Here is a 25,628-nt window from a genome sequence, read left to right on the forward strand (position 1 = left end):
GTGTCCCCCGTGAGGGCAGGTGCACATCTGTTTTCTCTTGGGTTTTTCTCAGCCTTGAGAAACCTTGGTTGGCACATGTGTAGACACTCTCTACATACTGCAAGAAGGGCTACAGCTGAGGGTGTTTGTCTAGTGTGTGGGGGCCCTAGGTTCACTCCCCATCACAGGAAGGAAACAAAAATAAAGAATGACCCCAGCGAGAGAAAGCCAGCAAGAAAAGACAGACAGAAAGGGGACACAATTGTGGGGCTCACTTGGGGATGCTGATAGGGGTCAGCACAGGAGGCACGTTTTTAAGTGAAGAGAGATGTCATGTAACAACTTACAGACTTGTTGGAAGGGCTGGAAGAGGGCACCAAGCGAACCACTCTGCTAGCGGACCTGTGGCCTCTTGCACAAACCAGGAAGATGAGACACAAAAAGTGATTTGAGCTTGTTGGAGCTGTAGCTACAGACCTGTGACTGCAAAACAAGGCCAGAGCGTAGCCAGGAAGCCAGGAATGGCAGGGGCTACCACCACCACCTTTGAGTGCCTGTTGGACCGTGGAGTCTAGCCAATGGCACCTCACCAACTGAATCGTGACACCCATGAAGCTGGAGATGAGACATCACTGGCTGCATGACCTTGCTTCCTAGGACATAAGTACAGGCTGCAGGGACCTGGCATATACCTCCCTTAAGCCTTCCAAACCTTCACAAGTACAACTGATTGTTACAATCTAATTCCCCGTTGTGGTCCAAATGGTAAGGAAGTCTGGGAGATGCGGTTTTTCGTTTTCCTAGACACAGCATTGCGGGTGGGAGGGTGGGTTTCTGAGAGAGCTGTGACAGCCTCCATGATCTGGTGATGGGCTACTAAAAACAGCTCCAAATCTCATGACTAGAATCCTCAGCCATCTCTTTTTGTTTAGAAACTTTGAAGCTAGGCCTTGGTGGGAGCAGCTTGTGTCTGCTTTGCCATGAGTCAGCTGGGATGTCTGAACACGGGCTCCGCTGTGTGAGCCAGCCCACGGGCCACCTGGGAGCCCAAGGCCTCACCCACAGTCCCAGCTGGGTTCTTGATCAGCAGCTAGTGACAGCAGCTAGTGAGCTATTGTTAAGAGATCCCCAGCTGCTGCTCTGGGGAGCAGAGGCCAGTGGTCCCCATGAGCCTCTCTAACTGCAGATCTCTGAGCAAAATACACAACTTGCTTCTATTTCTGCCATGAAGTTTTGGGGGGCAATTTGTTATGTAGCCAAAGATTACCAGAAAGTGGGGGCTATGCTGAATGGGAAGTGGATGGGACGATCAGTGAGAAGCAGCAGAGACAGAGGGGGGGGATGGTGACTCTGGGTGAGCACTGTCCCTGCCCTGGGGCCCTCATGGTCAGGCTTGCCAGCTCCCAGACTTGGATGGCTTTGTCTGCTCAACACTGGAGTCTAAGCTCTGGCTAAGTCCTGGAAGTCTGTCCTTGTGACGGCCACTGCTACCTGTCTCTTGCAGAAACTGTCTCTCCACCCTTTCTGATCGTGGCTGGAAGGCTTCCATGTTAAAGTTCCAAACAGGCAAGGTTCACCTACAGAGGCTATGATTTCTGGGCAGGGTCTCAGGACAGCTCTGGTGATCTCACACTGCAGGGCTGCCACACTGAGTTGTGCGGGTTTGTACCACACAATTTGAGGGGGTGGCATTCACATCTGAGTCATTATCCTTTTGCATATTTATTGTAGCAATTTCCTGGCAGATGGCAGCAAAGCATGCTGAGGTAGGGTCGGCTTTTCTATTTGCATAAAGCTGATTGATAGCGAGTGGCAGGGGATGCAGGTAGAAAGCTAGCGTCTGATAAATCATAGGCCGGTGGCAGGGCTGGGGGCTGGGGGAAAGATGGGGAGACCTGGAGTCACGGAGTACAGAGAAGACAAGGCAAATCTCACACAGGACACCTCCTTGGGACAGTCCAGCAGCCACAGGTTTGCCTTAAAGGGTAGAGACCTAAGGGTCTAGCTAGGCACGGTAGCACCGGCACCAAATGCTAGCAGTTGGAAGGCTGAGGCAGGAAGACCTTGAGGTCAGCCTGGGATGCATAGTGAGAATCTTTCTTTAAAAAGAAAAAAAAAATCTGCCTTTAATAAATTAATAGGGACCCTATGAAGGGAGATGCGACCAGGCAAACAAAGGATGAGGTGAAAATGGTGTGATTCTAATGGGAAGCAGCGGAAGGGTGTGGGGGATGGGAAGAGGAGGCAAGGCGTCAATGGAAGCTGACTGGCATGGCTGTGTTCTGCTGAAGGGCAGGCAGGGTATGTATGCTACAGCCACCAATGCTACACTGCTTTGGAAAAATCTGTATTAGTCGTAAGCAAATATCATAATTCAGAGCAACAGTGTGGCTTCCGACTGTCGAAGTGGATTACAGGACCCTTTTTTTTTTTTTTAAATTTCAAATGAATGGTAGACGGAGAAACCTTTATGGTTGGAACAACGCTCTCCATTTTGCATTTGCTTTCGAACACAGAATCTCAGCCAAGCATGGCGTTTTGTTTCATCTACGTATCTTCCAAGGTCCCCCTTGGCTGCAGGCATGCTGCTTTTGTTCTTGGCTTGCCGTTTTAAGTACAGCTCTGCTCCATTTCCATCCTCCCCCTGCTATTCAAAACACAGGGACTGTTTGAATCAGAGCAGACCAAACGGATAGAAGGAAGCATTGCTTTCCTGCCCTCCAACACGGGGAGGTCACGGTTTAGCGGGAGCAAAGACTATGATTAATGTCTTGCATTTTCGCTTAGAGACCTCCAGAAATGGACAAACAAATATTTTCTGATACTCGCAGGTAAGAGGGAGAGGTGAAGTGGCTCAGGAAGGTTTTTGCTGATTGCACTGTTTCCTCCTCCACTTCCTAATTGTCTCAGAGCGGTGCTTTGCCCAGCGCCCCTGGAGCTGGCTGCCCATGTTTTAAAATGAAGTAGTCTATCAAAGTAGGGAAATCAGTGGATACTATGTAAAGGATGCTCGCCAATTACCATTCAGTTCACCAGTCCTCTCTCGATCATTCTGTTGTGCACACTGTAATACGGCTAATTTACCAGAAAGCATTGTTATTCATTCCCTAACTCTCTAGGCAACTGCTGTCACGTGCTGACCATTTCCTCACTCACTCTCTGGAAATTGACAGACCCTCGGTTCCATTTAGGGTGGCTGGGGTTCCAGTGCCCCGTCTCCAGGGGCTTGGCTCCCTTCTGACATCCTCCAGTGCTCAACCCTCGGGGGGTGTCTGAAAAAAAAGAAACGAAAAGGATTCACATGCTTGCATTTAGTTTGGGACAGGCTTGTGTGAATCCGTTTGTAAACACATGCAAAAAAAAAAAGAAAAAAAAAAAAAAGAAAGAAATCTCTTGTGCTGTCCCCACAGCACTGCATGTGTGCTTTTCATTAAAAGTACTATCCGAATAGCACCCATTTCATTCTTTCCTGCTTCCAATTAGCTACCCACTGATTATCACATAGTAAGCACCAGATAATTAACTAAAAGAAAAATACCCAGAACAAAACGACCACAACACCTTGTGATCTCGAGGGGTACCTTTCATGAGTTTTCACACTGTGTTACGATGCAGCAAGTGAACCGGCGTGGCTAGCCAGGAAAGAATAACAGACACACAGACAGGAGAGCTCTCGCCGTTAGTTCAAGCTCTTTGCTAACAATTCTTGGATTCTTGTACTCTCTATTCCCAGCCGCCCACACTCCAGCAGGAACTCTGGAATCAACATCCTGTCCGGAACCTTATTCTTGGAGCTGGAGAGATGGATCAGTGGGTAAAGTGCTTGATATGCATTCATGAGGAATTTGAATTTGGATCTCTGGAACCCGTGTAAATGGGAGGCAGAAGCACACATGGGTAACTAAATTCTTAGGACAAGGTGGGAAGCAGACAGGTGACTGGAACTCTCAGGCCAGCTGGCTCAGCGTCCATAGTTGTGAACAAGAGATCCCATCTCAAACAAGATGGCCGGTAAAAAGGACTAACGCCCAAGGTTGTCCTCTGACCTCCACATGCATGCTGTGGCACGCAGTTGCACACACTAAACACACACACACACACACACACACACACACACATCACCAACCAACCAATGAATCTACCAAAAAACAGATGCCCAAAGCGCCTTACCCTCTGTCCTTGAATGGTGTCACTTACCACCCTTCTGTCTAGAAAGTCGGGGGGCTGGGGGGCGGGGAGAGGAGAGAGGAGAGAGAGAGAGAGAGAGAGAGAGAGAGAGAGAGAGAGAGAGAGAGAGAGAGAGTTTTTGTATTTTCTTTGGACTCATTTACCAAGCAGCTTCTGTGTTCAAAGCATGGGAGTCAGGTGTCCCTTGAAAGGCAGGAAGTGTCCCTGCACTGCAATACCTAAGCTACCTCTGCCTAGCGCGTTGGCAGTTCCTCCTGCAGACCACCAGCAGAGCTGACACTTCTTTTCCACTAAGTCCTGGGCTTCCCACCTACAGATTGGCTGCAGCTAGTCCTTTGGGCCTCCGCCTCCACTGGGCTGTGAAGGTTCATTGTGTGTCTTTGAGTTTTGGAGTACACACCGTCAAGCTCATAATGAGCACACACCGCACGTTGAAGCGAGGCGTGATAACCAGTCCTCATGTGCACTCACCATCATCTTCGCCTCCATCACCTTTCTCCAAAGAGCCATGACCCAGCTTAGGCCTCTTCTCCATCCCTCCTGTTCCTACCCCCAGCATCCTGGCCAAGGAGGCCTATCTGATCTCTACATCCAGGAGGCTCTGGGTGGCCTTGCCTTTCCATCATTAGACTCTCTCTTGCCTTTTCTCCCATTCAGTCAGGAGGCTGCTCTTGGCTGAGTGAGAAGGGAGTCAGAAAAGCCTCACGGGGTGGGGTTGGGGGTAGGGGGGTGAGGAATGGTACCTTTCCCAGCTTCAGTCTCCACACAAAAGTAAGGCACCACTGCGAACAGTGTTTCTCACCTAGGCCAGAAGCAGCTTGGTATTGAGAGCTGCAATAGTGATACTGCAAGTCACTGGGGACACCGAACACCTGGATGGTTTGGAGAAACACCCATGTGAGAACAAAGATGGTTATCTTAGGAAATGGAATATCAAGTTTTCATAAAAGTATCAAATTCAAATAGGACCTCCTTTGAGCACACTGTAGACTCCACCTTGCTTGGTGACTTTTTACGCTCAGCTAGTATGCTTTAAGAAATCTGAGTTTCTACCCATGAGTGTTGGGGCAAGACCTTGGGGGAAGGTGTGGGATCACTGGTTGTGTTTGGTTTAGGCTGCGGGTGGAGCCTTCCCAGTTATCCTGAAGACCGATGACCGCACGTTGTACTGGGCAGGGCTGGTGCTGAGGCGGCATGCTGCAGCTCCCTCGTCCTCAGCAGGCTCTCAGATAAGAATGGCAAAACATCAGCCCACTGACTGGTGGCTGCTGTGCACCTAACCATCCACCTGTGCATCAGCTCCACATCTGCCAGAAGCCCATCATTGTTCAAGATGAAGAAGAGTGAAATCAAAATACCGCACAGTTTCCGGTCTTGACGAGTGTTCAGCCTGCCCTGGAAAGGGCAATGGAAGAAGAACGTGCTACCACGCACACTGGCGGTATGAAGCACAAGATGACATGCATTCTGAGTGCTTCAGAGAGGAGCACGTTGTTCTGGCTGTGGGAGAGCAGTCATTTGTCCAGCATTGCATTCTCACAGGGCCGTTCCTACAAAATCACAAACCACTTCTTTATATTTCAACCTCTAGATGTGTGTGTGTGTGTGTGTGTGTGTGTGTGTGTGTGTGTGTGTGTGTGTGTGCGGTGTTAGAAAATGAACTCAGGGCCTCAGGCTTGCAAGGCAAATGATCTACCACTTATATGCTCCCGCTTTTAATTTAAAATAAGGGTATATTGGTCCCTGTGTCATCCCCATGGGATCCTGGGTATTTTGCATTATTGGGTAAAGATGAGGAATGGATTGGGTGGTTGTTATGAAACTTCTCTGAATATTGACACACACACAAATTATGAAGGTTCATTTGATATTTAAAAGATACCACAGTCATTATCTTTCATTGTGTTTTATGGAGTTAGAATCGACATTTGAGAATTTAACAACAACAACAAAATAGAGATACTGATGCTGCTTGAGCTGTGTCCCCTCCCCTCTCCCAGTCCAGGATCAAAGCCGATCTCCTTCCTCCCTCTTGTCTTCCCTCTAGAAAAGAGATTTTTTTGACATTAGCCTAACTGAATCTCAGTGTAACATACAGTGGAAAGCAAGCCAGCAAAAGCCTATTAAAATATCTTTCAGAACAAATTGACCAAACACCACTGTACTCAAATATAGCCTGTTAGGAAATGCCTGCCCTGTGCGCTGTCTTGCTGTCATGGCCAACGATAGAGACCTTGTCTCTACTGCAGGAAGCTATGGTACCATCCTCCTTGGCACGCTGCAGAAAACCTTACCTTCCCGTCAAAGAACCATTCTGATTAATATGGCAGGCACTGTTACACCCCCCTGGGAAATTGCAGATAACAATAGTGTGGCTCTGGTGCTATTAGAAAAACCCTTCACCCCTGAGATGTAGCCACAGAAGGATTCCTATCTGTTTCCCGGTGAGTAAATACCCCACAGCCGCCTGGAAGTCTTGAGTTATGTGGAGGTTTTAAGGATTCGTGGTTACCCTTGCCTTTTCCCATGGAAACACCTGTTCCCACCATGTCAGGGCCTTGAAAGTCCATGGATGCTCTGACTTGTGGGACCCGGCATCTCCCAGGGTCCTGTCGGGTACCTCAACTCTGCAGTCTGAGTTTGTGGTGCAGAGTCAATGGCGTGAGGAGGAACCCTTTGATCAACATTTACTCCTGAGCTATGAAAATGGACTTGTATTTGATATTTTGGAAGTGAAAATTATTTACTGGGAAAGCATCCTATGGAGATGAGCAATCCCAGTTGGTGGCTCTCCTAGAGAGCAAGTACTTACATCCTTATTCTGGGTTACTAAAAAAAAAAAACAAAAAAACCAAAACCAAAACCAAAACCAAAACAAACAAAAAAACAATAAAAAATTCCCCAAACCCCCCAATTTTTTTCACCTCCTTCACAGAAAAGTGATATTTTTCTTTTGTAATAAGAGAACTTTCTGGTGGGCACCTGACCCCAACTTCTATCACTTGTGACTCCCTAGAGGTGACCTTGGGACAATCAATTCAGGACTCCCTAGAGGTGACCTTGGGACAATCAATTCAGGACTCCCTAGAGGTGACCTTGGGACAATCAGGACTCCCTAGAGGGCTAGCTCTCAAAAGCACATCGGACACTTGGGGAAACCTGGACCCTTTTCTGATTTCTTCCTGATTGCATTTCTTCTACTCTTCAAGGCTACATACACATTCTGGAATGCCCCAGGTTTCTGCTCTCCTAAGTGTGTCCTTGAGTTGACCTATGTCCTTAATTTTCCTTTATATCCAAGAATCCACAGTGAACTCACTTGATGAAATAAAAAGCAAATATGTCTTTTCCTCAAAAAACAATTTCTGTTTAAAATGGTTTCTTTTTTGGATTTTTCAATAAGTCAAAACAAAAATCCTCCAGAGAATATTTGCAAATTACCTAACATGAAGAAAGGATTGAAAATAGTTATCTTAAAAAAAAAAATCTAGAACCTGTTAATGAGTAGTCCAATGTGATAAAAACTGTACCTAGTAAGTCTTTGAAATCCTGTCAAGGGTATTCATATCCAAAATAATAAAGTTTTGATTTTAAAATATTTTACATTTTCCCGAAAATGCTAAGAAGCCTTTTTTAAAGGTTAAGTGGTATTTCAGTAACAATAAAACCCCTTTCTTTCCTTTATGTGGCTCCATTTGACACCAGTGACCTTGGTGTCTTAAGAAGTTAAGGCTGCAAGGAGCTACAGGGTATCTGTGCCTCCTCTCCAGAGGGGCCTGTAGGTGAGGCAGCGGTTGCTCAAGGTTCTGCAGGGAAAGATGGTAGATCCAGGCCTGGATGGTTACCAGCCCACCCACCACCCTTTCCACACACCGCCTTGTTTCCCGATTGGCAACTTCATTATAAAAGTAGAGGGATCCTACTTGAGACATGAAATGTATTTATGTCTCAAGGTCAAGAAACACTATTGTATCCTCTCCTCTACAAATGAGACACAGTAAATTCCTTTTAGAGATGGTCAGAAAAACTTCAGCGCTCAGGTATGCTCCATTTTTGCTATAACAATCCTCTGAATTAGCCAGACATTTGCTTTGCCTTTTGGTGGGGAGGATCTCCAGATGTTCTGAGTGTTTCTGTCATTTGGAAATCACTGCACAATGGCCAAATTCACCAGGTGATTCTTCACCATCTGGTGAGGGACAGACGTGTCACAGAACGCCTAGGGCACCTCCTGTGATACACAAATGAAGCAATTTTTTTTTTGTTTCAAATGTAAAATGCTCTCTTTTTAATTACTAAATTAAGAAAGTTAAACAATTTAAAAATGTAAACTCACAAATAAATCATTAACAAAAAAGGAATTAAGACTTCAGAGTTGCTATTCAGTATTAAAAAACTCAATAGAAATAGGAATTGATTTGTTGTTGTTAAACATATGTAATTCAAGGTTGGTACAAACAGCAACTAAAACTGTAATACTTTTTGTGCACCCCCATGAAATGCAAAGTAGTGCATAGTTATTTACTGGAGTACTCTTGACATGGAGAGTCATCTTTAGCAGTACAGGACATTAAACACTTATTTTACAATGGGACATGTGCAACCCCCCCCACCCTGCCTTCCCCATAATTTTAGTTGCATGAGAAAGTTTAGTAGGTTGCCGTGACTACAATGCTATATGGGTTTTAGACCATTTAAATGTGGTTACAAGATTTATTAAATAAAAGAACATTTGAAACACTTCAGCATTCGTATTTATACAGGAAGTCTGTGTGGTCTCCGTCCGTCTTCCAGCTCTCAGGGTAGGACTGGCTGGCTGCTTAAAGGCGCTCGCCGCCGCTCCCTTGCTGGAGCAAAGACTGCTACTAAAATGTGGGAACTCAGCTGGGGCCTGAAAAGCTACAAGAACAACAGTCTAAGGTAGGATTAGGAACCAAAAAAGTGCAATCCAAACGAAGGGGGGAAAGTCATGCTTTGTAGAAGTCAAAAATGAGGCCACCAGCTTTCAGCATGATACCAGTGCTTAGATGCAGGTCTCTGCAGTAATCCTCACTCTGGGTCCTGTAACTATGTGGCCTTCTAGGGCCACAGTCTCCATGGTAGCACCCACATGGTGTATGTACAGGAACATATGTTTATATATGTATTCATATGTATAAAAAAGAAAAAAAACAAACATCTGTCCTGATCGTTTTTTTGTTAAAACATGAAAAAAAATTTTATTGTTTTAGACAAAGAGGCCACTTTTGGAAAATAATACTTTTTTTAGTTGAATCAGGTGAAGACAGAGTTAAAATCACATAGGATTTGCATTTTTCTTTTTTAAAAAAGGAAAGCACTGGGAGTGTTGGCACGGGAGCGACTATTTACACTGAACAGAGGTCGGCCTTGACATCACATCGACACAATGCATTTCCAAAGTCTGAGAAATAACACGCTTCTGTCTTGGATGCTTCACAGAGGAGGTTCGGATTGGGGGACAAGTGTCATTAATGAGGGCCATGGAAGTTCGTCAGCTTCAGAGTCACATGCAATCTGATCCTGGACGGTTCTCGCTGCTCAGGGGCAGCTGGCTACGGAACTGGAAGCTAATGGGGAGGGTGGGAGGCCTCTGGGAGGAGGTCTCTGAAGAGCAGGCTCTCACAGGTTTTCACCGGGCTGGTACTGGGGCTCTGTGGCCGTAAAGTAATCCTCCAGGAAGCCCTGCAAGTACTCGAAAGTGGGGCGCTCTTCCGGATCCTTCTTCCAGCAGTGGATCATGAGCTCGTGCAGGGAGATGGGGCAGTCCTGTGGGCAGGGCATCCTGTAACCTCTCTCCACCTGCTCCAGCACCTCTCGGTTGTTCATGCCTACGAAGACAAGGACAGTGAGAGTGGGCACACCTGGGCTCCAGGCCCCGACCACCACGTGTAAGGATGCCCTCAGCCCTCTCTGAGGGGAACTACGCCTTTAATCGGCTCTCATGTGGTGCAGAAAGAAGGGAACAAAGGAATGAAGAACTAACTCACAGACGCAAAAACCCAGACAGTGAATCTCAAAGCGCTGCAAGTGAAGGAAGCCAGACACCAAAGGCAACACTCGAGATGGCTTCATTTACAGAAGACCCTAGAAAGGCAAGCCTGCCTGACAGAAAGCAGATCAGAGTTGCTGGGGGGCAGGAGGCTCCGGTGAAAGGTCAGGGGGAGCTGAGTGAGAGAAGTGGTGTGTCAAATGCCCAGGCTTTTCCTGTAAGGGCAACAGCAAATATTTCCGTCTGGGTGGACTAACGCAAGCTTTGTTTCCCTCATGCCACTGAAAGGGTAAAATAAAACCAGGCTGGGCGCTGGGCTTGGCCCATGCGCTGCAGCCTGTGACCCCAGTGCAGCAGGCAGATACTGATGTGGAAGTCAAAACTCATGGAAGTATATTTTTAAATTAAAATTTGTTAGGTGTAAATTATAGCTCAGTTGAACAGATAAAAATATAGGAGTGGTGGAAATGACTCCGTAGTTCAGAGGGTGCCCAGCTCTTGCAGAGAACCCGAGCTCAGTGCCCAGCATGCACACTGGGCAGCGCACAGTTGCCTGGAATTGCAGCTCCTGAGGGTCTGACACCCACGGCCCCTGCAGATACCTGCACTTCCATGCATGTATCCCCACACAGACAATTCAAAAGAAACCCCTACATGAATAAACGCACACACAAATACCCCATGGTATTTATATGAGTAAGCAGTCTTTTATTTGCGGGACATACAAGATCCATTTGTGACCTTTCTAGTTCTCACCATGCCTGAGCACGGTGTCTGAGCCTGGCCCTCATACCAGCAGGGCTGGGCACCATCTGATCTGGCCTGCTGACCCCCACAGGACTGAGGCTTGGGAACTTTTGACAGGGAGGCAGGGTGTCTCCTGGGCCTTTGTTTATGGATGACCTCAGACAGGCCATCTATCATCAGAGACCTTCCTGGCCCTCCACAGGAGCTGCCTTAGACTGAATTAGATGCTCAGATTGAATATCGTGGGAGGCTGAGCAGAGCCTGCCATGTGCCGGCCTTCTCGACAGCACAGGAAATACACACAGTGTGACCCCGCCCCCCCCCATATCATGTTCTCCTCTCTCTGTGCCAGGACCCGTGAGCCTGTCATCTGGAATCTTCCCTCACTTCTAACTGTTACTTTACAGTAATAACAATCTGCTGTCATCTACAGCATGAAACTCAGGGCTGTCACTAGCAGGGAAGCCACACATATGCAATGCAGCCCTCTTTAATTCTGGGGACAGAGGTGAGCACCTGGTCAGAACCCGTTGCTTGGCCAGAGGTACTGGGTGCTGTTCCCCTCAGTGGGGACCCCTCACTTTTGGGTTCGTAGGTGATTCTTAGCTGTACTCTTGGGAAGCTGGGCCTAGCCAAGTCTCCTTGCTGACACCTACTTCAAGTCACTTGTTTGTTCAAAGCCCTGTAGGATGCTTATTCTTTGACTTAGAATTTCCAGAGGTGATAACGTCTGTACACTCTTCTGGCTGGGTTGAAGCAGACCTTCAATGTCACCAACAACCTCACTCAGGTCAGGCCACTCCTTGCCTTGGAGAGGTCAGAGCCCAGTGTGGGACTGCCTTTTTTCTACTGGGTGTTGCCTGCAGCTAATGAGCTCAACTCCTCCCACTGCTGAAGAGCTGGGACTTAGGGTGGGGAGCTGGAGGCAAGGGAGGCGCACCCTTTCCCGAGGTGCTCCAGACTGACAGGGTAAGGGGCAGAGGCCAGTATCTCTTCAGTCACAGCTCCAAACTCCAATAAGCTCAAGAAATCAGAAAGCTATTGAAAGTCACTTGGTGGCATCACAAATGGGAACTGGGCCCAAAGTCTCTCTGAGGGGACGAGGTCAGGTCCTTGCTTCTGCCTGTGCTCGACCCGAGTCCCCTCCCATGTTACGTAACACACTTCTATGCTGCACTGACTTAAAAATGTTTGATGCAAGTGTGATGCAGGGGTTTGGCTAAGAAGCTTGGGCCCAAGTGACAGCCACCTCAGGAAGAGAGGGTGCCTCACACAGGGACTGGCATTCTCTGGAGCTATTCTTCACTGTACAATTCAGTAGCCAAAACTCTTAGTTAGTTTCAGTGTTTCTGGAACCACACAGCCTGAGTCTGCAGGAGTCTCCCTTGTTCTGACTCCGGCCAAGAGCCCCTAGGAACTGGAGGAAAGATCTCAAGAGGCCTGCAGCTCAGAGGTGTGACAGGCTTCTATGGAGAAGCTCCCACGTCCTAAATACATCTCAAGGCTTTAACCTGATACCAAGTGCCCAGAACAGCACCACAGATTTCAATTAACCACTTCCCCATGACTGTGGATCTTACGTCAGTAATGTTTTATTTCATTAAAAACCAAACTCCTCAACTGGAAATATTTCCTTTCTTTAAACTTTTAATTCAGTCTCTGCCAATGGAAAGTTTAACTGGCAATTTGGTCAATCCTATTTTTCCAGTGCTCTGCCCAAGACTTGGACACAACAGATGTGACAACCTGAATTGGCATGCCACATTTGCTGGGGTGGCTTCCTTCCTGGGTAGCTGTAGCCACGGGACAGAGCCATACTTCAGTCTATGTAGGAGGATGACGGGGCCAGACCTGAAGGCCGCACTGTCAGCTTTGACGCACATTCTTAGCTTATTACCTCCCTTTCCTGCAGTGCCCTGCCCCTGCTGTCATCCCATCCCCCCTCTTCTCCCTCTTCATGTGTTCTCTCTCCAGACCTCTCAGAATACGGGGAGTATATGAACAGTTCTATGCACTGAGGGAAACAGAAACATGCCATCGACAGCTTTGCTGGAAAAGTTGGCTATTAGACACTGCAATTAGCTGAGAGCGACAAGGGGCCAGGGCTGGGGCTGGCTCCTGTCCCATCAGCCAGAGGCCAGGACACACGTGGGCTGTCCTGCAGCCCTGGTACTTCCTCAACAAACCTTCCACACAGTCAGGATGTTCCCACCCAGCAAGGGTTCAGCTGGTTTTCATTTCATAAACAGTACCTCAATTAAATGCATCATGGTAATATTTTAAAAACTACCCACTACCCAGTGTGGTCTCAACTCTTTCTGTGCTCCCAAAGCTCAGGAGAACAGCATGCCTCCGCTCTTTCGCTGGAGAGAGGCCACTCACAGGTGACCTTGAGTCACAGGTCTCCACAACCTGCCGGTCCAAGGTCTCCCTTCCAATCTTTGATTTTCAAACATGGTCCTGGCTATAGAACCTCGAGTCCTGCCCCAACACTGTCTCTGGGACCCTCTGGCTGCATGGACTCTTTCCCTTCCTGGCATTATGACTGCATTATTCTCTGAGTCATTTTGCTGGCTTCCTTCTCAAATATAAGAGGTCAGGTTTCCCGCTCTTCCTTTCAAATTCTGACTGTGCAGTTGCCAACATGGATTCTCGTCCGCACATACATTGTCCTATGCCTGATCCTTCTGGCCCTTGCTCTCCTTTTCTTGTAAGCATCAGTGTTCTTTGAGTGGCACATGAACTCAGGAGACCCTCCCCACTTTTCTTTTCGGTTCTGGAGGGAGGGAATAAAAACGGCTTTCATTGGCAGAGCACTGAACTTGATGTCATTTCTTGACTTTCTACATCCCTTGGCAGGGGACCTGATTTCAGCCTCAGTGTCTCCTTTTGTCAATCAAACACCTTAACCATTACCTTGCTGTCAGCTGCTTGGTACAAAGTCTTATAAAAGAAGTATTAATGTTTTACTGCTTCCCATTTGTGCGGCTTCCCAAGGGACCTCCGAGGGACCATATCTGTAGTCAGTGGGTTTGTTTTCTATTCACACTGACACATGGACTTCACCATGGCTGTGCGAATCTGGATTTTTGCGCTGTGTAAATAAATGTTATAACAATGGAAATGGTACTCAGGTTACCTGATAGGTTTCTTTTGCAAACTGAGCTTTTGTGTGTGAATGAGGCCTTCTGTCGAGGTCCTCTGCTTCTCTGCATAAGCTCTAAAAACCCCAGCTGCCTGCTCACTGTTGAGAGCGGTCACAAGGTGCTGAGGGAAGGGCATCAGAGTTAACGGCGCCTGCTCAGCACGAGCGTGCACTGCGCCATCCCATGCACTTGTGATGTCAGATTATCAAGTGTTTTCTCATCTTTCAGGAACAACCAGGAGGCTCTGAGACAGGCGCTGTGGGTCAGAGTCCAAATCTGGGGCAGAGGGATGCTGACAAAGATTAGAGGTGGAAATAAAGGACTGACTTGGAAGAGACTCGACAACCACTGGTTTGTTTACTGGGGTCCATCTTGCCCATCACCTGGGGCAGCTGTTCTTCCTAAACCCACTGTCTTAGTAACACTGGAAATGATGGCTGGGGTGCTACAACATGCAAAGGTTATTTGAAGTTGATGATGCAGTATTATGCTTTGGGGGCTTTTCTTTTTCTTTTTGGAGACAAGGTCTTGCTATGTGGCCCAGGCTGACTTCAAACTAACAGTAATCCTCCTGCCCAGTCTCCGAAGTGCTGGAATTACAAGGCCTCAGCCACCACACCTGGCTTTTGATAACACAGTGTTATAGCTAACTTGTCTGTCCTCTGAAGAGGGAAGTTTAAAGGAGGTGAAGGTGCCTCAAGGGAAGGCAGAACCTGTGCAGCTAAGACTGCATGGCAGCAAGGCGCTGGGCTCGACACGCGCTGGGCTCGACACGCACTGAGCAGAACGGCCCTTCCGGGGTCCCCTGGCTTCACAGACATCCTCTTATCCTCCCTCTTCCCCTTATCAGCCACACTGGCCAAGAGAAACCTTGCAGGGGAGGGGGCAGCATTCTAGGTGGGTCTCCCTCTCTGAACTGGAGGGCTTTGGCCCTGGGGAGCACAGGCAGGTGGCCCTGGGCCCACAGGCAGGCAGAGGACCTGGCACGTTCGGCTACAGCTTGGCCTTTGTTTCTCATCCCCCTTCTACCTGGAAAATTCAAACTTTCCTAGTTCACAGAGAATCTGCCTCTTTCGGCAGCTTGAACATGAGACTCCGTCTGTGCAGTGAGGGTCATGGGTGCGGGGCAGGGGGCTTTGTCCTTTCCAGAAGGCGCTAGCGGTTATATGGCCGGCCAGCCTCCCTTAGCTCTCCCAGTCATTATCAAGCGACTAGATACGCTCAAGAAAGCCAAGCAGCTGGCACCTGCTGGATGATCTGAGGCGCTTCAAACACGTGGGCAAACGATTTGCTTCAGAGAACATTCTTGCTCTGCCAGGTCCTGCCAGCTCACAGGCAGGTGTTCAGTTAAGGGCCATGGCAGGGCACAGCCATGACATTCTGCCTATCAGGTTGCTAGAATATGGTATTTGAACACAGGGTCAACTTCCCAGAACTCTGGGGACAGATGCTACCTTGTAGCTAGGAAAATTCCCATCGTGTCAGCAGCCACGTGTGAAGACAACCAAACAGGGTTAAAAAGGCTTTGCGGGCTGTGGACCAACTTCAAAGGTGTCTGAAAAACCCGTAAGTTCTTCTTCTTAATTCTCCCTTGCCATATTCATCCATTCCTTACATGGAGTCTACTGTGGGCAGACACTGCAGGGAACTGTAGACAGTGATGTCCCATTCCCCTCAAGGAAGGCAGAGCTACTGGGAACTGCAGATAGATGGGCTTCAAAAGAAACATTCCGGACATGTTGATGCACACCTTTAATCCCAACACTGGGGGTTGGGAGTGGGCAGCGGCAGGCAGGGAGGCCTCTGTGAGTCTGAGGTCAGCTTAGTCTACATCGCTAGTTCTAGCCACCACAGTGAGACCCTGTCACACACCAAGATTTCTTGTGTGTCCAGGCGAGAATGTGAAGGGAGGGCCAGCCAGGGATCCTGCCACCCTTCCCCTCAATACCACTCACTTCACATGAATTAACAGGAGCAGCTTACGCCTACAAAACACCCGACACCCCAGGCTCAGGGGACACTGTGGAAGAGGGGGTGGGAAGAGAGTTAAGAGCCAGGGCTCAAGGAGTTCTGTGAGACTGTCTCCTAGTGACAGACACCAGAAGCTATACCCGTCAAGTCTCACCAACATGACTGCCCAGACATGAACTGAACAAGGAGAACACCAACGGACACGTAAGCTACAGGGGAAACGCACACAGGGCCTCAACCCCACACAAAGAACTACGGGCAACTGAAGAAAGCTGGGAACGAGAGAGATGCCCTCCCCGGGGAAGAGCACACTGACTGGTGGTCTAGTACAGAATGGTCAGTTCTGAAAACAATACAAATAATACCGTATGGACTCAACAGGTTACCTTTAGGAATATATATGTATATACAAATACATATGTGCAAGCAAAGACAACTGGTTAAAAAAAAAAGAAGAAGAAGAAGCAGCCGCCATAGCTTTGAAGGAGTGGGGAGGGTAAGTGAGGGTTTGGAGGGCGGAAACCCAAAGGAGAATTGCTGGTGACTATTTTACGTTCTCAAAATTAAACAACAGCAACAAAAAGAGAAAAAGCGTGCTTGCTTACAACCCTGCAAGGCCCTATCTGTCATCACGCAACACCTCCTGCTCCCTGGCCCCCCTGCACGGGTGCACAGTCCCCCAGACACCACCTGGCCCAGGTTCGGCTCCCATCAGTTGTACTCAGAGGGCATCTCCCAGTGACTCTTGTACTTCTGCTATTCCCTAGCTCTGCTCCTTTTCTTCCCACTCAATACTACCAGCCAAGTATGAATGTATTTCCTTAGTCTTTATTGTCTATCTTCTTCAAGAAAAATGTTCCTGGGGAAAGGAGTTTTCCCATTGTTTCACTGCTATAATCTTGGGTCTGGAACACATACCAGGCCTTCAATAATTATCTGTGGACCGAATGAAGGCAAGGCTGATAAGGCACTGTGCAAGAGGCAGCCTTCCGGAGTTATCTGGAGGGCAAGGGGAAACGGGGCATCTTTACCCAGGAGCAGAGTGAGATAACACATCTGTTTTCAGGGATAACATTTCTGCTGGGGACAAGGACGGAACGGTGGTGGTGAGGGAGGAAGGGAGGACCAAGGGCAGGAGGTTCTATTAGGAGCTCACTGCCCAGTGGCAGTGAAGGCAGAGGGGGAGGAATTTGAGAAGGGTTCTGGAGGTGGATGCCGGCTGAAATGCAAAGCCATGATTTTACGCATCAAGCCCAGGAGGCAGCTTTGGCGTCAGCCTTACCATTTCTCACGTCCAACAACCCGCCAGCATAGAGGCGGCTCTAAGCTGGAAGCAAAGAAAGGCTTAAACCCTGCACGCAGAAAGCAAGCTGGGTAATGAGGGTGCAACTGCTCGGCCGCAGCAGCGATGCAGCAAACAGAGCCATGCTGTGTGACAGTGTCCCTGGTTGTTCTGCGTCTTGGAAGCAGCCCTCCTTACCTGACCACCTCCCTCCAGTCTCAAGACATTTCAACATTCCTCTCCCGGTTTCAAGGCCCTTGCTCAGTACCTGTCTTCCCTTCCTTTGTCTCCCGTCAGCTCAGTGAATGCTACCTTACCTGCTCACTGAGCCCACACTCACTGCTAATCTGCCCTCCATTTGGTCACGCCTCTCACGTTCTCCGAGGCTTGCTCTCGACTGACTTCCATGCTGGGCAGAAATATCTGAGCAGCTTTTGCAAAACCCATTTATAAATCATTCCCTCGCTCACTTGGCTGTCACTTACAAGCCAGAGCACCTTTCCTATGTGACATGGTGACAAAGGACCATTCTCAGGTATGAAAGAACTCAGCAAAGTTTACCACCACCTACCTTTCTTGAGAAGAGAATTATTTGAAATTACGTTCTAGGCAACTGAGAAATCACCGTGTCAAAGTGCAGAATGGAAGTGTCTGACAAGCAGGGACTGGGACTCTGCCCTGGGCTCCTCTCGGCAGGAGAGTTGAATCGAGGTGACCCCCTCAGTACGTACGTAGGCGCTGACTGGCTGGGACACACCAACAACAGGGTGACATCTGCACAATGCTTAATGAGACTGTCTGTGCCCTGAAACTCTCCCCTTTGTTAGGATAATAATCCCGTAATTGCAATCCCTCTGCAGAACTTGCCCCTCCAGAAGAGTTTCTGTCACATTCAGAAGTCCAATTAAATGCGATTATAGCTGAGTTAAAACAATAAAATCAAGCAGTGTCTGTGGCGACCAGAGCAGGGCTGGGGGGGGGGGGCCTGTGGTGGAGGCAGCTCATGTCACCCCTCCCCGGCCCATCAAGTCAACCTGCCGGGCTCACCGTCTCCCCACGGCAGGCTCCGCCCCTTCCCAGGAGCGTCACTTCACCTCCCACAAGTTCTTCTCAGACCCTCCCTCCAGCTCCTCAAACTTGGCCAGTCTTCGCTGCTTTCCCAGATGCCAGGCAGCACTCAGCTTCCTCCCCGTGAGCAAGCCCCTTCCTCCCTCCCCTGGCTTACTTGCCTTCTCCTCCCCCGAGGCCCCCGCAGACAGGAAGCCTTCGGCAGACCATCATCTGCTGACAGGCATGAATCCACAGTTCTCACTTCAAACTCCTTTGCCCTTTTCACATCCCTCTCAATGAAGGGACTGTTTCTGTCCCTGCTTCGGCCACACAATGAGGACGAAGGTCGGGGACACGCACAGCAGGTATACTTAAGTACTCTACCCTCCATAGATACGCACAAATGAGGCTGACGGGTTCCTGATCTGAAGTCCACTCTCCCTGACCAAAGGCTCCATGCGGGGTGGGGTGGGGTGGGGGGGGACTCCATTTGTCTGTGGCTCACTGCTCCTCTCCCTCCAGTGTGAGCAGTACGGCTCTGGGACAGGAGCCGGTCAGCGCCACCTAAGAGCTGAACGGCTTGTTCTGTCCCATTTCCCCAGGGAGCAGACACCAGCACAGGTCACACTGAATGATGCCCAGTGAACGAATCTAATCTAACTTGAATTTTCTTTGTGCTAAAGCCCGACCTGACAAAAACCTGCCTCCAAAGACACCTGCCTTCCTCTTCTGAGGCCCCCACCTCCACCTCTTTGTCTTGGCTTTGGTGTGTGACCCAGGAAACAAAAAGCAGCTTTGTATTCTGGGAAGGAAAGGCTTCACAGAAATGCAAAACAACATTAACCTTTTCCCGTGATTGCTTTTAACACACCGGGTGTCTATAAACCTGGGGAGATCAGGAAGAAATTCGTTCAAAATGTAGACAATAATAAATTTTTTAAAAAAGTGCCTTCTCATCTTTAAAATCTGGCGATGGCATATTTTCCTCCTTGAGAAGCAATTCAAAAGCACCCATGCTGGGCCCCGCCCCCTCCTGGGCAGCCCTTTCTTCTCTGCTGGTTGGCTATTCCCAGAGTGTCTGCCCACTTGTGCATGCTGGTGGCAGCAGCCGAAGCAGCAGCATCAATAAAACAGACTTACACTCACACCTACAAACGCTGGTGCTGGGACTTCAGAGGCCGGGACTTGGTTAATGCCAGCCTTGCTCTCTTAGAGGTCTTGAGGCCGCACTAGCCTAGACAGGGAGGCTCTTTATAAACACTGCTCTGTTCTCTGACGATGACCAGAAACAATCAGACAAAATGAACAAAGGGATTACAAATTAATCGGCTCTCGCTGGCTCCTCTGACTGCAGAGATATGATTACAAGCCCAGGATTTGCAAGAGACCTACATTCCTCATTAATCTCTACTCTCTTTCCACCACTGTGGGCTTTTTCCTTCCCTTTTTTATTTTTTTTTAGCTCCCTTTATAAGGCAGGGAACGACGAGAGTGAGGCAGCCAGCTATGCTCTTCCTTTGCTCAGCAGTAACGAAAAAATATGTCCTTAACATTTCAAAAAGCAGATCGCCCCTGTACTGTACCCAGTAAAGCGTAGAGGTGAAATGGCACCAATGTCCTCTCTGTCTCCATCTGGCTAAGTTAATGAATTTAAGCATGGATAACCTTAGCCCACGGCTTCTTCAGAGAGGAAGCATATGATAACCCAGAACAAATGCAGGCTCCACGAGACTCCAGTGCCTTGATAATACACTCCCTTTTGGGTAATGTATTTGGCCATTCAGCAACAGGCAGAGACTGTCTAAATGGCATTGTGCGAGCCTCTGCCCTGGGGCCATCTGGAGTTGGAGCCTCAGAAAGAACAGGTTCTGGCACCTTCCAGCCAGGCTTGCTCTCCAGTGTGATCAAAAAGCAGCAGGAACTTTTCTCCTCCTCTTTCCAGACATACCTACAAACTCCATTTGGGCACAGGCTCAGCCAGTGACATTTCTGCTCCAGGAGGTGACACCTACTGAGACAGGACAAATTCCATGACCTGTGGGACCTGGGCCATTTATACCTCCGCTTAGCACATGAAGTGTGGTGTGCAAGTCATGGCAATTCTTGATTCTGTATTCTTCTGGCTAAACACCTTGGTAGAAGGTTGAGCACAGGGCTTAGAAAGGCAACCAGACAGGATTTCTATAAAATGAAGTCGAGGGGAACCCATCAGATACCCATTTGCCAGGTCTGTGCTCTTACCTGGGTATGGCACTCTTCCTTTGGTGACCAGCTCTGTGAGTAAGATTCCAAAAGACCAGACGTCAGACTTGATTGTGAACCTTCCATAAAGAGCCGCTTCAGGGGCTGTCCACTTAATGGGGAACTTGGCACCTGCAGAATGAGCACCTGGTTATTTATGAGGTGGAGAGCCTGCGCTGGGGTGGGATGAGGAAGCACTGGAGTCATCTTCATCATCTTCAGGGGACAGGGTGAGAGAGGAGGACAGGAAGGTGGTGGGAAAGGAATTCCCGGGGCTGAGATGATGTATGCTCTAGGCCTGGCTTCTGTGACTTTAAGCAAATCATGTTCATTCTCCCTTCAAAGGGTTAGACTTCAAAACCCTTAATATCCCAGTAAAGAGGGGAGCTGGCTTCTTGAGATGGATCCATGATTGTAATGAATGATAAGGGATTGGTCTGGCATATGGTTCTTGACTTGTGATTTAGGAAACTGGTGTGTGTGTGTGTGTGTGTGTGTGTGTGTGTGTGTGTGTGTGATTAAATAAGAACGGCCCCCATAGGCTCATATATTGAATGTTTAGTCATCATGGAGGGGCACTACTTAGAAGGATATTTGGAGGTGTGGCCTTATTGACAGAAGTGTGTTACTGGGGAATTAGCTGAGGTTTCAGAAGCACAAGCCTGTGGCTCTCTTCCTGCTGCCTGTGGGTCTGAATATAGAGCTCTCAGCTCCTTCTCCAGCACCATGTCTACCTGCACGCCACCATGGTCCTTGCCATGACAATGGACTAACCTCTGAAATCATAAACCAGCCCCAATTAAATACTTTCCTTTATAAGCGATGCCATGGTCAAGGTGTCTCTCACAGCAACAGAACACTAACTGTATGTATGTCCTTGAATAATGCTATATTTTAATAAAACTTACAGGATTACATCATCATGCTTTTTTCCTGTGTCCTCTGGTATCTAAAATCACAGATTGGCTTTATGAGGTGCCACAAAACTAGGAAAGTCCCAGTTTCTCCTGGGGCCGAGGAGAAAGGATGTAGCCTGCACGTTTCACTGAAATGGACCATGTTTCCTAAGTTCCCAATACCCTCCGTAGAGAAACGATCCTGTCTGTGGCTGATCCCTCTCCTCCCTCTCCTCCTTCTCTCCACAGCAGCCATCTTCATCCCTGCACAGTTCTTTAATCCATACTATGATCACCCTCCTTCCTTCCTTCCTTTCTCCTGCCAGCCAGAGAGGGTTGAACCGAAATGGTTGTGATGACAACTTATGAACCTGACTTCTCAGGACCAAGGGGCAAACATGCCAAAGGCAGCAGATTACGTCTTTGAGATGTCTCTGAGCAGAGGAGAATGCCCTGTTCTCCACATCTAAAGGGAAGGTGAGGCCACCCTGCTCATCATGTTGCTAGGAGTATGTGGACAGGTTAAGATGGGGCCAGCAGCCTATGTTTTTATGTTAGGATCAGTAACTATAAAGCAGTCCTGGACATTTAACAGACGAAAGGAAAAATACAAAGATTTTATATTAGTTATACAAACAATGATATGCTTAAGGTATACTAATTATGCTTAGGAGCTCCTAGAAAGCATACAAACGCTGATTAGAATCAGAATTTTTCACAGTATCATCTATGGAAAGTCACTGTGCAAAAGTGGCAAATGATTAAAATCTTTAAATTATGGAGGTTTTTTATAGATAGACATGATAAATTACAGCAATTACACTTTTGTTTTAAATACAGTCCATGATTACAACTTTAGCAAATACACCCTGGCATTTCCAACAGTGTACGTAGTTTTCTTCTCCATCCCCTTTATGCCAGTGTGAAATCAAATGAAGAAAATCCTACGCTTTCCCTCTGTGGCATCTCACATTAACAGTGGAGCAGGTAAGCAATTCTAGTTCTGTCTGCTCTTGCACACTATGCTTAAAGTCTATTTGTTTCTATCTTCTCTTAAGAGCTGGCAATTGCCTGCATGATCTGGGATTCTCTGAGCAGTCATTTTGTTTTCAAGTTTCTGTCCCAGCTTCCCTCAAACAGCTTTGTCTTTGGGCATTCTGTCCATGCAGCTTGGACTCCAAGCCACTGGGATTAGTGTGACAGGCTTTCCTCAGTGACAAGAGCAGACTACCCTGGACCAAACATCAGCTGGAGTTCTCTTATTTCAAAGAAAATAAATAAAGGCATATTAAATTCATCCTTATTCAGACCATCTCCAAAGCCAATCGGCTTTGAAACCTGACCCTGTCTAAAGTATGACAGAACCATTTTTCTTTGGTGTACAGGAAACTCCTGCACCATAAATGACAGGAAATGAGTCCTGAGTCTCCCTTGGACTCATGTGACACTGGTCTGTGTGCAGGGTCCTGGGAGCACACCATGCACCATTTGGGTAGAGTCCTTTTGGTCTGCCTTCCTTGAGACAGTCTTGTGTAGCTGGGAATGCCGTGACCTTCTACTCCTGGTCCTCCTTGCCTCTACTGCCCAAGTGCTGGGATTAGAGATGTTTGCCAACACATGTGGCTTTCATTTGGATTTTCTGAGAGGAGATTTTTATGATTTCAGGCTTTAAAAAGTAAATCTATCACTGAGCTGCACTAGTCTGTTTTATTATTTTCTCGTTTTATAGGAAAAGTAAAGATACTAATATGTAAACTTTACATAAAAGAACAAAGCCTATATAATCTAATGGGTCTTTGACAGGAGGTCATCTGTAGGCATGTACTTTGATGGATTAGCAGGGGCTTAAATACATTTATTTTGCATTATTTCTCTGTACGACATGCAATATTTTCCACACCAAGCAACAGGTATTTAGATTGGTAAAAAAAAATAAAGAATGGTTTTGTCCAAATTCTTAGCAGCTACCTTCAACAGAAACTTAAAAAGATTTATTTTATTTGTGTGCATCTGTACTGCCTATGTGCCGGTGCCCTCTGTGGCCAGAGAAGAGCATGGTCTCACTGGGAGCTTGAGTTACAGGAAGCTGTAAAGCAACCCGACATGGATGCTGGAACTGAACTCAGGTTGAACCATCTCTCCAGCCCCAACAGAAATTTCGTTTGTTTTTTTTGTTTTTTCAGACAGGGTTTCTTTGTGTAGCCCTGGCTCTCCTGGAAGTCACAATGTAGTTCAGGTTAGTCCTGAACTCAAGAGATCTTCCTGCCTCTGCCTCCATGTGGTGGGATTAAAGGCATGCGCCACCATACCTGTTTTGTTCTCTCCCCCAGAAATTTCTTTAAAGAGAATATTTTCTTTTCCAAGGAAGACGAAGGTTAGACTCTCCAGCACTGACAAGCTAGTACTGAAGAGAACTATTCAGAGCTCACTTTCCTACTCCTTCATTACTTCCAGGTCCCCCTGTCTGGGCTTCCTGCCTCCGAGGGTGCAAAGCACTGAAGTGTGGTTTTGAAAGAGGAGTGTCAGGCGGTTGTTTTTGCCTGGTGTCTTTGCACATGGCTGTGCAGGACGCTTGGTGTAAAACCCAAGTCTCAGACAGGTCTGCCCGAGGTCATCGGGTACCACCACCTACACAATCCCTCTGGGTGCAGTAAATGCTTAACTAGGGTCAAGTCAGAGAGCTTAAGAGACTTGAAAGGAGGCAACTCCCAGATAGAGTCCACTGCCACCCTGTGGTGGCTGAGCCCTGCCTCTCTGCTCTTGCCCACAGAGGCTCCACCTCATCAGTAACCCTTGGACAGGTTCGCAGCCCCATGCTGCCACAGCAACCTGGTTTTGGAGTTGTCATGGCTTGAATTGTGATGAATATATGGGCTGTCACACGTGTCACCTCTTGATAGAGTGCTGCCCCTGAGGGTTGGACATGTTGTCTGGATGACTACCTCCAGCTCAGAGCCTGGGATGTCTGGTACACAGGAGAGTCTTGAGAGAACCAACTGGATGACAGAGAAGCTGGTCGGTAGATTAGGCTTTCAGAGCTCCCCTTCATGCTGACTGGCCACGGTTTCTTATGGGCAACTGATCTGGTCTCGTCCCTCTGGGGCATCTCCCTCTGTTCTCGGTGACAGCACCAGGGTTCTGTTTGTCATCATCTGGATAGCTGCTTAAAGGGCTAACAACTGCTAACTACAACAGAAAAGTCAATGTCACAACCAACAAAACTTACAAGTGCTTACAACATCTGTCTTTTAATCCCAAAGACAGAGCACTCAGAGACCCTGTGTAGAGGGAGCCCCAGCTCTGCTTTGATAGGAACATGGAGTCAGTTCATGGGGCTGTGACAGGCAGTGGTTTTATTAGCAGAAGACCTGGGAGCAAGAGGACTTGGAGTAGTCACAACAAGGCAATGTGGGCAGCAGTCATTTCCAGTGCCAGGAGCTCTGGTCCTTTTCACCTGAAGCAGGGTTAATAATCACCTATGCTTCAAGAGAAAGGAAAGTGTGGGCTCTATTCAGTTCTCCAAGTTGTCCATAAGAACAACAACCACCCCACCTCATCACTGCACTATTTTACGACATGTGGGATTGTAAGAAACTCCTGAAGTAGGCAGAAAATGTCACCAAATGACTGAGTTATAAGCTAATTCTCAATTCTTACTTTTCAGTTCTAAGATACAAACAGAACCCCCTTGGTTTGGTTTTGCTTGTTTTTACTATCCACTTTCTGGGGGTTGGTCTCTATGTTGCCAGGCTTCAGGGCAGAAAACTTACAGATTAGCTGGGACTTTTCCCGTCTTGGTAGTTCTGATCTAATCCATCAACTTGCTTTTGAGCCTAGCATCCTGCTTTGCTCTTTGACATGTCTCTCAAAATCACCCTTTCCTGCTTAAGCCAGAGCCAGACTCCAGTCATGTCCTCTGCTAAGCCCTCCTGCCCTGGTCCCTAGCCTCAGCTGGGTGCCCTTCCAATTAATCCTTTAAAACTACAGCTTCCTGTCTGGCCTTCTTCGACCACATAGGAGGGTCCCTCCTGAATTAAATCAAAACCTGCCATCTGGTTTCCAGGGATCCACATATCCATTCAACGCTGGTTCTTCCCATTGCAAACACAGTTAATCTA

At 47.9% G+C, this 25,628-nt stretch overlaps 1 protein-coding gene across 4 annotated transcripts in view; it reads right to left on the reverse strand.

The window, feature by feature from the left end:
• Positions 1 to 8,431: 8,431 nt before the first annotated feature.
• The window catches only part of Fyn (FYN proto-oncogene, Src family tyrosine kinase), a 195,564-nt gene continuing 178,367 nt past the window's right edge, over positions 8,432 to 25,628 (reverse strand). For 3 of the 4 annotated variants that reach the window (XM_036168604.1, XM_036168603.1, XM_036168601.1), the window contains 2 exons: positions 20,615 to 20,746; positions 8,432 to 10,016 (listed from right to left, as the gene is read on the reverse strand). In XM_036168604.1, coding sequence (XP_036024497.1) covers positions 9,808 to 10,016; positions 20,615 to 20,746 — 341 coding nt within the window. In that variant the 3' untranslated portion in view covers positions 8,432 to 9,807. The remainder of the gene's footprint in view (positions 10,017 to 20,614; positions 20,747 to 25,628) is intronic. The other variant, XM_036168602.1, reaches the window with a different exon arrangement.

This window comes from Onychomys torridus, chromosome 19 (assembly GCF_903995425.1).
Source record: "Onychomys torridus chromosome 19, mOncTor1.1, whole genome shotgun sequence".
NCBI classification, from domain to species: Eukaryota; Metazoa; Chordata; class Mammalia; order Rodentia; family Cricetidae; genus Onychomys; species Onychomys torridus.